Below are 12,689 nucleotides of genomic sequence, written 5' to 3' on the forward strand. Positions count from 1 at the left end.
TCCTTCCTTCCTTCCTCCCTCCTTCCTTCCTTCCTCCCTCCTTCCTTCCTTCCTCCCTCCTTCCTTCCTTCCTTCCTTCTTCCTTCCTTCCTCCTTCCTTCCTTCCTTCCTTCTTCCTTCCTTCCTTCTTCCTTCCTTCCTTCCTTCTTCCTTCCTTCCTTCCTTCCTTCCAGCACTAAAGAAGACAAAAGACATTATGAGCTTTCATGTAGTGAATATGCTGATTATAGTCAGTGTTGTCCTATTCCTTTACACTTGCACATTGTCACCTAACAACTTTACAGTAAGCAGTTTTAGGCATTTGATCTTTCTTCGGAGAAACAGCTAGATGAAATGAGATGGATTATAGAATGATTCAAGATTAATCCAGAAAAAAAAATACTTAAGTCAAAAGAGAAGCTGTGTGATATTGATGATTCAGTGACACTTTGAGTGGTTTTTAAAGGTCAAGCTCTGCAAATTAGATCTGTTTATAAGACTTGATTCTGAACTCAACAATTGTGCTGTGGTTGTAAGAAACTGTTATAATAGCTGGGATTTGAACGGAAAGATTTTAGCTTAGAGGATGTTTTTTGTATTTCAAAGCAAATTACTCAGGTTCCATAATAACAATTTAAAAGTTAAATATTCCTTTTACTTTCTACATAGGAAATTATTGTTAAAAGAAAAGATTAAGCATTTTTCCTTTAATTACTGCACAAGGCTTGAAAGCATCTGAGATCATTACTTATAGCTCAAATTGCATACCAAACAAAAGTATGAATCAACCTTAATGAACAACTCAGATCCTATCTGTCCCCTTAATACAAAAATAGCATTAACATCAAGATGAAATGCTCTACACAGGTAATCCTAAAATTATCAAAGTGATTATTAGGTTGATACTAAACATGATTTTTTAATGCTAATAACTACAGTCCCTCTACAAAACACCTCTAAAATTCACACCTAAAATACACGAAAAATATGAGTAATCTTTGCCATTGAGATAGAATTATTCTAGAATTACTAAGCATGGAAAAACATGCAGTCACTCATATCCTCCTTAACATATCAATTAAAGTCATTTTTACATAATAGAATGGGTTTTCTTATAATTCACAGGAAACTTTTTGAACTGTATAATAAGGAAGCACATGTGTCTGAGTTAAATGATTTTTCTGATATCAAAGTAAAACATACCCATGAATAGAAAATTTAGAGATAAAAACCCAGTGAAGTATTTTTAAAAAGGATATAGTTACAAATAATACCACCACTTAGAGATTATCGCGATAAAATTAAGGTTTTTTTTTTAAATAATTTATTTATTTATGAGAGAGAGAGAGTGAGTGAGAGAGCACAAGCAGGGGGAGAGGGAGATGCAGGCTCCCCACTCAGCATGGAGCCCGACACAGGGCTCATCCCCAGACCCCAGGATCATGACCTGAGCTGAAGGCACACGCTTAACTGACTCAGCCACCCAGGTGCCCTGGAAGGTATAGTTTCTTTGAAAATCAACACAATGGACTCTGTTCATAACCTTAAATGCTTTTGTTGCCCTTATCAGAATTCCTTTGATTTGGAATTTTGTGGGATGAACCATTCAAGGTACATGAAAGAAATAATTATGCCTCTTTCCCTCTATCCAGCTGCCCTTTATACATGGCCTGAAATTGTATTTCCCCCTGACCCCTCAAAGCCACTTTATAATATGGGTTCATCTCTTTTTCATTTTTCTTTGTTAACTCAGATCCTTACTAGACTTCTGGCACTCCAGGCTCTCCATTTATTACATTTCAGTATTTCTGTTCTTCCTTTTTCCCCCAGAAATAGGTGTCTTCATTCTCTTCATTCTCTTTCTATCTTTATCCCTCTCATTCTTTTTCATTGCCATTCTTAGTATACATTTCCGGCTTCTTTAGCCACAATGGAGCTGTCCTTAACAATTCTGAGCAGTATTTCTTAAGAGTGCAGGCAGGATTCCTGTAACAGGGTGGCACAAACAGCCTGAGAAGAAAGATGGTCACCCAGCCTGTTAGCCTATTAGTTCTCTGTTAGAGAGCTGTGATCAATACGGCATGTGGCCATCCTAGTCACAGTCATTGAACTAAGCATTGTTTGTAGCATAGAATCTCTTTGACTAGTTGTTCTTGTACAAGGAGACAAATCAACTATAAGCAGACTTGCTACTGGAAACAGACTTTTCTATAGGGATAACAGGGGTGACAGCAAAATTTCAGAATATAATCCAGCAATCCAGCTGTAGTACCAGACCAGGGTCATGTAGGCTCCCTGCTCATTCAGATTAACACTTTGGTCACTAGATCATGGGGAGGTCAGGAGGAGAGGAGGAGTCTGAATAGGGAATAAGAGTATCCAGGATGTCAGGGACAGCATAGGAAGTGCTTGGGACAGAGACTTTTGCCACCTAGTATTGTAGCATTTCAATAACAGTGTGGTTGAATTTTGCATATCAGGTCACTGTCAGCCTTCCAGGTGATAAGTTTGTCCTCACTCATATTCTATCTTCTTATCCTCCTAAGACCAAACACACACATATATCAGACAGATATCCCCATTTTACAATGAGGAAATTGAGACTCAGATAGGGCAGGCCACGAGAACCAGTGGTGAAGCTGAGATGTAAAGTCAGGACTGACTGACTCCAAAGACAAAGCCATTAGGACTAAAATCGTTACACAACATTATTCACTGATGTTCTTTAATATCTCTAAGGGATTGTGCAGATATTATTCAGTTCTTGCAGCAACCTTATAAAGTAGTGTGACCTTATCATCAGTTCCCTTTGCAGGTTTGGGAAACCTCAGGTTTAGAGAAGTGACAGTGAAAGAATGAAGAAGATCGGAAGCTCATTAAGTTGTAGAATCTGGATTCACATACTGTCCAGCTTTCTGATTATAGAACCCCTGTCTGCTACCATGACATGCTACCCTAAAGTCTGTAATTGTACATTTTCGAGAACACTGTCCCAACAATACTTGCTTGTTTCTGCAAAGATGGCTGTGGTAATACATGGCCAGTGGTCATGCATTTAGAGTTGTTCTTCCTGGCACTGGATTAGCACTCAGCCAGTTACCTTCTCCTACCTGTTTCTCCTTAAAATCAATGACAAGCATTTGATGGTCAATTAACTGGGATTAGAGGGCAGTCTGTGGCCATGCCATGGAACCACATTAATCCAAGTATGGGGAGTGATACTCTGACTTAGGCCCTGAAATCCATGTGTTTTATGTACCATTTATGTTAATTTGGAATTTCTTTTCTGGGAGTAGTGTTTTGACCTTGTATCAAATACTTTATTTAAATACAGACAAATAAATCCTTTATGTTGCCTGTATCCAATATCCTAGACTAGGTACAAATGTCACTTTTTCCCAGAAGCCTTCCTCACCTGCTCCAGGCAGAACCAGTTAGACTCTTTTCTGTGCCTAACACAATTTATTACTGTAGTCTACCTAAATTGTGCCACAATTATGTGTTTATGTTTCAGACTGACCCATAAGGACTATGACCTATTAATCTTTTTCTACCCATCAGCTCAGATTATGTGTGGCACATCGTGTCAACAAAACAACTGTTTACTTAATTAACTAATTAATACTCCCACTAAAAAATAAAGTATATGTTCACTAGTTTGGAAAGGAATTTGGAGATATCATTTATAGTGCTGGATATGATGGTAATATTTAGTCTGTTTTGGAACTCTGTATTTGGACAATGAAGGTTTAAAATTCTCATATATTATATAACATTTATAAATCTGTTTTACTCCTTTGTAAATATAATATTTTGTATTTAATTGAAAAAATTCCCTGGGGTAAAAATAGTATTCAACAACTTAATTAAAATTATACAGATATTTAAGATGGTGATATTGATGTGTGCTTGTGTGGCTCAGTCAGTTGAGCATCTGACTCTTGATTTTGGCTCAGGTCACGAACTCAGGGTCATGAGATCAACCCCTGCATCGGGCTCCTGCTTGGTGGGGAGTCCATTGAGATTCTTTCCTTCTCCCTCCCTCGCTGCCCCTCCCCTCCTCTCTCAAATAATAAATAAGTAAATCTTAAAAAAATAAAATAAAATGGTGATGTTGATCTGTACATATTTATATGGCAAATGTCTGTGATATATTATTGAGTAAAGAGATTAGGAAATAGCAATTAAGGTATGATCTTATTTTTGTAAAAAAATTTTACATAGTTATGGGAAAAAATCTAGAATAATAATATTTATATCCTTTCTTTATAATGAATGACTACAAAGTTCCAGGCATGGAATTAAGTGCCTTTATATGTTATTTTAATCCCCACAATAATTCCATTTAATCATTCATCATTAACTGATTCAGCATTCAGTGTATATTTCTTGTCCCAGGCACTGTGCTAAATATTAGATACAACTGTGAACCAGATGGACACAGTATCCAGTGCTTTATATATGATAAAACCTAACCCTACAGATGAAAATTAGAGAGGTTGTCCCACCCATCAGAGGTCCTCTGGGCCAGCTTCTGTTTTAACTAAGTAAACAGAGACTCACAAGGCTCCCTAGGCTCCAGGTGCCATCAGTCTATTCAGGTGGATACAGCACAGGAACTACAGTTTCCCAGGGCAGGGTTAGGTCTTCCTTCTGTGTGAGTTCTTCCTGCAGTTCTTGTGCAGTTCATACAGTCCTCCAGTGGCTCTTGTCTTTGGTCCCTCAGATGATGCCTCAAGGAGGTGAGATCCACACTAGGTGGGTGCAGGAGCCCCAATCCCCCAAGTAACGGTTCCACATGTATAGTGTTCAGGGTTCTCATAAGAATCACTACAACCATCAGGTATTCTGTTCATTACAGTTTGCTCCAATGTGAAGGAAGTTTTCAATCACGAGTCATTTCAATCATAAGCAATGCTACCTAGAAACACACTTAACGTTTTACTCCTAATAGATTATAAGGCAAACAGAACTAGAGAGTGTACCAAAGGATTCTCATATGGAAGGGGATAGGATTTTGTTAAGGAGGTATCCAGCAAGCAAGTGGCAGAATGGATTTGAACTTAAGTCTTTCTGACTCCAAAGTCTAGCTTCTACACTTTCCTGCCAGAGATACCAAAAATGATCTCTGGGAGGAGAGGTTTCAGACAACTTTTACTTTCTTCGTCATACTTTCTGAATTCTCAGACATTTATTTTGTAATGAGCATGAAGTTCTTTTGTAATCAGAAATAAATGTTTTTATTAAAAAGACTAACAACATGAAAACATGCTTTTGCTATAGCATTAAGTGAAAGTAGCCAGAAACAAATGATATATGCACTTGCATTGTGATTAGGATGATGTAAAAAGAGAGATGCATGAGGAAGAAGCTAAGCAAAAATATAAAGCAGTCCTAACAATAGTTGAGTCAGAATGGTTGGCTTGTGAAGGGCTTTATTTATTTATCTATTCATTTTTCTGTTTTCCAGATTTTCTATGAAATGCTTATGTTATTCTTGGAATAAAATGAAATGCATTTAGTAAAATAGAAAAGGAAATATATTTAGTTTATAAAATGTTTGAAATGTAAAAACGAGGCAAACATTATACAAGGTCATAGACTTACTTCTGTGTTTTGTTTTTTGTATAGGTGAATATACTTAAGTAAAATTTAATTATTTTAGGGGTTCAGAGTTCTTAAATTATTTCTAAACACACCCATGGACATAAGATGGGAAGCTGAATTAGAGAGCAGTTCTGTTCCATTCTTGATAGTCACCCATATAACTTGAAGAATTTGCCCAATGCTCTTGCTTTGTGTCCCCTCCCTCACACCACTATTTCAGAGTGTTACTGTAACTTCCCTAGGTCTGGGTTCACATGGGAATACCATCGCTAAACTCCTTTCACATGTTATTTATCTATAGTTATTTTAGTAAGGCTTACTTTTCTTTCAAAACTCACATTTTGGGCTTTATATGATCCTTCTTTAGCCAGGGACTCATATAATTGGATAGCTGCTGTTATGTTTTGCATGCCAAAATTTCCAAATAGCAAAGCATCAGCCATTTTCTCCATAGCTTTCAAGTTTCCCATGTCAGCTGCTTTGGCAAAGAACACGTAGGCTCTGTTTCAAAAATATGAAGGTAGAGGTTTATCAAAAATGTTTTTCTGCTCCCTCCTTCACACTACTTCTCTCTAACAAGTAGGACAAAGTTGTCATTGCTACTAATGACAGTTTAGCTGAAGTCCATCACATCTATAGATCAGTAGGGTGTTTTTCAGCCCTACATTATCTAAGATTATAATTTAAGATATATCTAACAAATAGTGAAGCTGCTGAAAAGGAGAAATATATAGGATACATCATGCTTCAAGCTTATTCACCAAGTGAAAAATTGAGTCACTTGTCCTAAAATAGTGAACTCTCCCATGGTCACCCACATTATATGATTTGTTTTACAAAATGAACTCTGAAATATATAACAATATAATCAAAAATAATCAAAACTGGAATGTCACATCTAGAAAGCTACTATCATGAAAACAACAGTCCCTTTGTATTCTGAAATAATTGTCTAAAACAGAACATATTCCTCAGCATGCAAAGTCAGACTGTGTCGAAAACCAATAACCAAATAAAACCCAATGGTTATTAGGGCTCTAAAGTCTTGACTGCCTGGTTCAAAATCTGGCTCCACCACTTACTAGTTTGAGAGCTTCAGGCAAGTTATTTAACTTCTTTGTGCCTCTTTCATCTATGGAGTGGGGATAACAATAGCACTTACTTCATAGGGTTGCTGGGAAGATTCAGTGAGATAATCCATGTGAAGGGCTTGGCATAGTACCTGGTACATAGCAAGCACTCAATAAATTTAGCTATTATTATTATTATTATTATTAGGACTACTGCATAAATTCTAAAGTTTTATAGCATGGTAATTGTTCTCCTGTAATTAGTGGGTAAATGGTGTGAAAATTTGGTGATTATAAATATAGATGCTATAGGATTGCCTTACATTGCATCTTCTGAATCCCGCTCAGAAATCACCTGGACCTGATCTGTATAACAAGTAGTGATGGAGAGTCTTGCAAGGTCAAAACCTGTGTCAGACAGAGAGTACTTTTGGGATTTATTTTTACTTTTATAACTTCCTTTTTGGTAGTGGTAAGAACAGAAAGCATTAACCTCTACTGGTAACCTTGACTCAAATACAGGAACAAATACACAAATCTACCATTGCTACTCAGAAGGATCAGGAGACTCAGCTTTATGTACCACCTATCTATGCTGATGCTAAAATAATTTGCTCTTGGTGGATGGAGCAGAATAGAATGGGCTCGGATTGAGTGTTACCACGTAGGCTTTAGGGTCCTGGATGGCAACACCGGGAGTAGACTCCAGCGGGACAATAGAAGACAGGTGGTCAAGCAAGCAAGCTAATATTCTAGGGACCAGAAGGCAAATGAGACAGAAGGTCTAAAGGTCAATGAATGCAAAAGTCTGGCACTCAGAGAGGCTTGACAACGGGACACAGACTCCCTGAAGTCATTCTGCCACATGGTTTGCTGCTGCAACCACATAGCCTGCTGGGATTAGAAGGGCACCCACATGGACCAGGGCAGAGAAATTCGAGATGGGCTGCAGGAGCCAGCAGTATATCCATTCACTGATCCCTGGGGGCAACAAAAGCTCACAAAACCAATCTGTCTAGGTGTTTTTAATTCTGAGGGAGGGGTGGATACCTCGGTCCCCTGTCAAGAAAGTCCGAGGTGATATAAAGAATACTAGAAGCAGGACCCAGGGCTGAAGAAAGCTGTTGGTAAATTAGGTAGGATTGAGATCTGGGTTATAATCCCCAAGAGGGAAAAAGTAGGAGAAACTGGGCAACATTAGCAGTTCCCCAAAAGAAAGTTCAGTTAGATATCTGGATAACTTCTAAAGAACCTTGTACTGGATGCTAAGGTAGGTGCTGGGGAAGGAGGAGAATATTGGCATCTCTAGGATTCATCAGAAACTTGGTGTAGGGCAGCAGCTTATCTCCAAATCTTCTTTGCTGATGGGGAGTAATTCTTAATGACAGCTAACCCTGGTTGTCTCTGAGGCTTGACTCCTGTAGACAAGTCTGTGTCTCCCTGACACATACTTGCTTAACATCTGTACTTCTAACAGCACTGATTTGTTAAACAATTTATAGCTGAATGAGTGAATGAATAAACGGATGGATGAATGAATGAATTGGGTCAAGATGTCGATGTGGATGAGCCAAAAGGACTAGCAGCCTCTGTTTTGTACCAGAAGTGGTGGAGCAAGGAGGACAGAGGATTGAGGAATGAATGGGAGAGAAATGATTCCTCTGTGGTCAGTAGGCTGTTCATTTTTCTTTCGCCTGTCCAAAATCTTTGAGATGGCTAGACCTGGATGTAACTGACTTAAGAGAAGAGCAGACCATCCTGATATTTGGAGGAATTTCATTCAGCTTTCCCACAAATTCCTGAAATCTCTTGTTATGAGCAGATTTGGTTTCAGTCCTCTATTAACTCAGAAGGGTCAGGGGACTCAGCTTTATGCATCCTCTCATGTACCTATGCTGCTGCAAAAATAAGCTGCTTTTGGGGCACTTGGCTGACTCAGTTGGTGGAGCATGTGACTCTTGATCTTGGGGTTGTGAGTTCAAGCCCCATGTTGGGTGTAGAGATTACTTAAAAATAAAATCTTAAAAAAAAAAGCTGCTTTTCTGGCACTCTTGGGCAAGGACAGGCTGGGCAAGAATAGCCTGAGATTGAATGACACCTAGGTGTCATGAAGCCACCTTCACTGCTGGGTAATCTGCTTTCAGGGCTGGGTTTTCTCCCCATGCTTTAAGCCAAAGAGGAAAGTACCCATCCAGGTTAAGAGGATAGTTACTTGGGAGCTTCCAAGAGTGATTTTGTCCCATCGGACTGAATCTAGGGTTTCCTTGAATTTAACAGGGCATACCCAGTGAGCCCCTCATTTTGTGTTCACCTGCTATTGACAGAGCTAATCTGAAACCTCAGGGACCAGCCCCTTTACAGAATTCCATTGTTCTTTTATCTAGCTGGGCTGGGTTGAGATTTCTCTATTCTTACTCATGTACTCAGTGAGCTTCTGAGTGAGCAGACTTCCCTATCAGGCTGGATTATATTTTGGGGGTCTGATTTAACCCCATCCGCATCATGACAGCCCCCAGAGATGCTCAGCATGAGACCCAGGTTTTGCAAGGGATGGTTTCCTCTGCTCTTATAAGGAGCTTCTAATTTAACTTCCCCTAGAGAGATGACCGACTACTTTACTTCCTTCTTCTTGTCACTTTGGAAGACTTATAGAATATTTTTCAACTTCCATTTCCTCCTCTGTAATTTGGGGATAACAATTTATGAGTCACAATATCCATTGTGAGCAATGAATGCTATTCCACACAAAAATGCCCAGAAAAATAAGTAGCACGAAGAAGGAGCTTAATAAATGGAAGTTCTTCAGAGTTGAATGCCCCTTTATTCTCTACACTTGTATGCTCTTCTGGGAAGCTTTGAGCTTTAAGAAAGAATTCAGGGACTCTGCTGCTGCCCTGTCTAGGAATGGTTACCACAGCACTGGGATGCTTCCCCCAGAGTTGCTATGCCTAATCTGTGTGCAAACAAAAGATGTCTCCTTGTTGGAGGTCCAGAGACTGTTCTTTTTATTATTGCTTTAAGACACACTTGTTTTCTTCTCTCCCATACCTTCTGCTTACCATTTAGAGGACTAGAGATAAAGGTAACAAATGCTTATCTTCTGCTTACTATGCGTTGGGCATTGTTTTTTTTTTTTTTTAAAAAAGATTTGATTTATTTATTTGAGAGAGAGAGAATGAGAGATAGAGAGTATGAGAGGGAAGAGGGTCAGAGGGAGAAGCAGACTCCCCACTGAGCAGGGAGCCTGATGTGGGACTCGATCCCAGGACTCCAGGATCATGACCTGAACCGAAGGCAGTTGCTTAACCAACTGAGCCACCCAGGCGCCCGCATTGGGCATTGTTCTAAGAGCCTAACTGTACTATGCAGAACGCAAGCAGGTTAAGTAACTTGCCCAGAGATAACACAGCCAATGATTAGGATTTGACCTCAATGAGGTTTTAATGGAGACTTGAGGGGTGACCTCATGTTGTGTCCCTCTACTGGGGGACAAGATATTTCTGCCTCCCCTTTAGACAAAGTAGACAAGTGAAAAGAGAAATGATGAACATGGAGTGAGACCATGTGGCCACAGCTTGGTTACTTCCCAGCTGTGTATTTGTGATCACCTCACTTTAACATCCTTGAATCTCTGTTCCCAACTGTTTAAAGGGGGGAAATGAAGCTCTTCTTAATTCATAAGGCTGTTCTGGGGATAAGATGGAATCACGGGGGCGGAGCAAGATGGCGGAGGAGTAGGAGACCTAGATTTCGTCTGGTCTCAGGAATTCAGCTGAATAGGGATCCAACCATTCTGAACACCTACGAACTCAACAGGAGATCAAAGAGGAGAGTAGCAACAACTCTCTGAACAGAGAAGCGACCACTTACTAGAAGGTAGGACGTGCGGAGAAGTGAATCCGAGGCGATATTCCGGGAGGATAGACGGCGGGGGAGGAGCCTCCGCTGGCCGCTTCTGGCAAGTGATAGAGCCGCGGAGCACAAAATCGGAACTTTTAGAAGTCGGCTCCGCGGAGGGACGTCGCTCCAGTGGCTAAGCGGGGCTGGAACCCTCGCGGGACAGTGTGGTCTCAGGACCCTCGGGGTCACAGAAAGACCGGGGGAGCCTGAGTGCGCCAGAGCTCCCAGGTATCGGAGCAGGGAAGCCGGCTGCAGAGACGGAGCTGAGGCGCGGGCTCTCAGCTCGGGGTTGCCATAAACTGTGATCTGCGGCCCAGTCGGGCCACTGCTCCTGCAGCAGGGACCCCACAGGCGGCAGATCCGGGGAGCCTCCCCTTCCTTCCCGGGGAGGAGCAGCGCGGGAACGCACCGCAGGGATCTGCTGGGTTTGGAGACTCCACACGGGGTTGGGTGCCAGAGATACAAACGCTCGGTCACAGGCCAGGTGAGCACGGAGTGCGGCCGGAGACCGGGGACACGGGAGTGACTGCTTTTCTCTGGGGGTGCACTGAGGAGCAGGGCCCCGAGTTCTCAGCTCCTCCGGGTGGATATTGGGAGGCCACCATTTTTGCCCTGGTCCTCCAAGGCTGTACGGAGAGCTTGCAGGGAACAAAAGCTCCTGAGATCAAACCCGAGCAGCTTGCTTAGCCCGGACCGACAAGGGCGGGGCAATTCAGCCTCCGGCAAAGACATTTGGAAACCACAGCAACAGGCCCCTCCCCCAGAAGATCAGCACGAACAGCCAGCAAGCCAAGACCAAGTTTACCGATCAAGGAGAACGGGAGAACTCCAGCGCTAGGGGAATACTGCACATAGAATTCATGGCTTTTTTTTACCATGATTCATTAGTTCATCAAAGTTAATTTTTGTTAACTGTTTTTTTTTCTTTTTCTTTTTCCCTTTTTCAACCAACATCTTATCAATCTCTTTTTAAAAAAAAAAAACAAAAAACATTTTTTATTTTTCATTTTTAGAGTCATATTTTATCCATTCATAGTAGTTACCCTTATTTTTGGCATATATATATAAGTTGTTCTCTCTTTAAAATTTTGAGATACAGTTTCTTCTAACAGATAAAAATATACCCTAAATCACTAGTGTATGGTTCTGTTCTAGTCTCCTGCCTGATCACATTCTCTCCCTTTTATCTTTTTTTTTTTAAATCTTCTTTCTTTTTTCAAACAACTTCTTATCTTATCAAGTCCTTTTATAAAATCTGTTATAATTTTCATCTTTACAGTCATCTTCTATCCCTTCATTGTATCAACCCTTATTTTGTACATATATGTCTTTCTTCCTTTAAAATTTTAGGAGGCACTTTTCTCTAACAGACCAAAATACGCCCAAAATCTAGTGTGTGGCACTGATCTATGCACTAGCCTGATCATATTTGATCACATTCTGCTTTTTTTGTATTGTTCTGTTTTTGTTTTTATTTTTTTCTTTCTTTATTTTTTTCTCTTTCTTTTTTCTTTCTTTCCCTTTCTTTTCCCCTGGTTTCAGGTCTTTTCTGATTTGTATACAGTATATTTGTTGGGGACGTTGTAAACCTGTTAGCATTTTGTTCTCTCATTCATCTATTCTCCTCTGGACAAAATGACAAGACGAAAAAAATCACCTCAGCAAAAAGAACAAGAGGTAGTACCATCAGCCAGGGACCTACTCAATACAGACATTAGTACGATGTCAGACCTAGAGTTCAGAATCATGACTTTAAAGATACTAGCTGGGTTTGAAAAAAGCGTGGAAGTTATTACAGAAACCCTTTCTGGAGAAATAAAAGAACTAAAATCTAACCAACTCGAAATCAAAAAGGCTATTGATGAGGTGCAATCAAAAATGGGGGCACTAACTGCTAGGATAAATGAGGCAGAAGAGAGAATCAGTGATATAGAAGACCAAATGATGGAAAGCAAAGAGGCTGAGAAAAAGAGGGAGAAACAACTACAGGATCACGAGGGCAGAATTCGAGAGATAAGTGATTCGATAAGACGAAACAACATTAGAATAATTGGGATCCCAGAAGAAGAAGAAAGAGAGAGAGGGGCAGAAGGTATATTGGAGCAAATAATAGCAGAGAACTTCCCTAATGTG

General features: G+C 40.3%; 1 protein-coding gene across 10 annotated transcripts in view; it reads right to left on the reverse strand.

Annotated features, from left to right (window-relative positions):
• SEL1L2 (SEL1L2 adaptor subunit of SYVN1 ubiquitin ligase) overlaps positions 1-12,689 on the reverse strand; it is a 159,449-nt gene that overhangs the window by 70,681 nt on the left and 76,079 nt on the right. For 9 of the 10 annotated variants that reach the window (XM_073878412.1, XM_073878411.1, XM_073878406.1 and 6 more), the window contains exon 5: positions 5,925-6,087. The exons of the other annotated variant lie outside the window; for it this stretch is intronic. In XM_073878412.1, the coding sequence (XP_073734513.1) occupies positions 5,925-6,087 (163 nt within the window). The remainder of the gene's footprint in view (positions 1-5,924; positions 6,088-12,689) is intronic. 10 annotated transcript variants of the gene reach the window in all.

Source organism: Callorhinus ursinus, unplaced genomic scaffold, assembly GCF_003265705.2.
Source record: "Callorhinus ursinus isolate GAN/ISIS: 27379988/994484 unplaced genomic scaffold, GSC_fseal_2.0 scaffold29, whole genome shotgun sequence".
Taxonomy (NCBI): domain Eukaryota; kingdom Metazoa; phylum Chordata; class Mammalia; order Carnivora; family Otariidae; genus Callorhinus; species Callorhinus ursinus.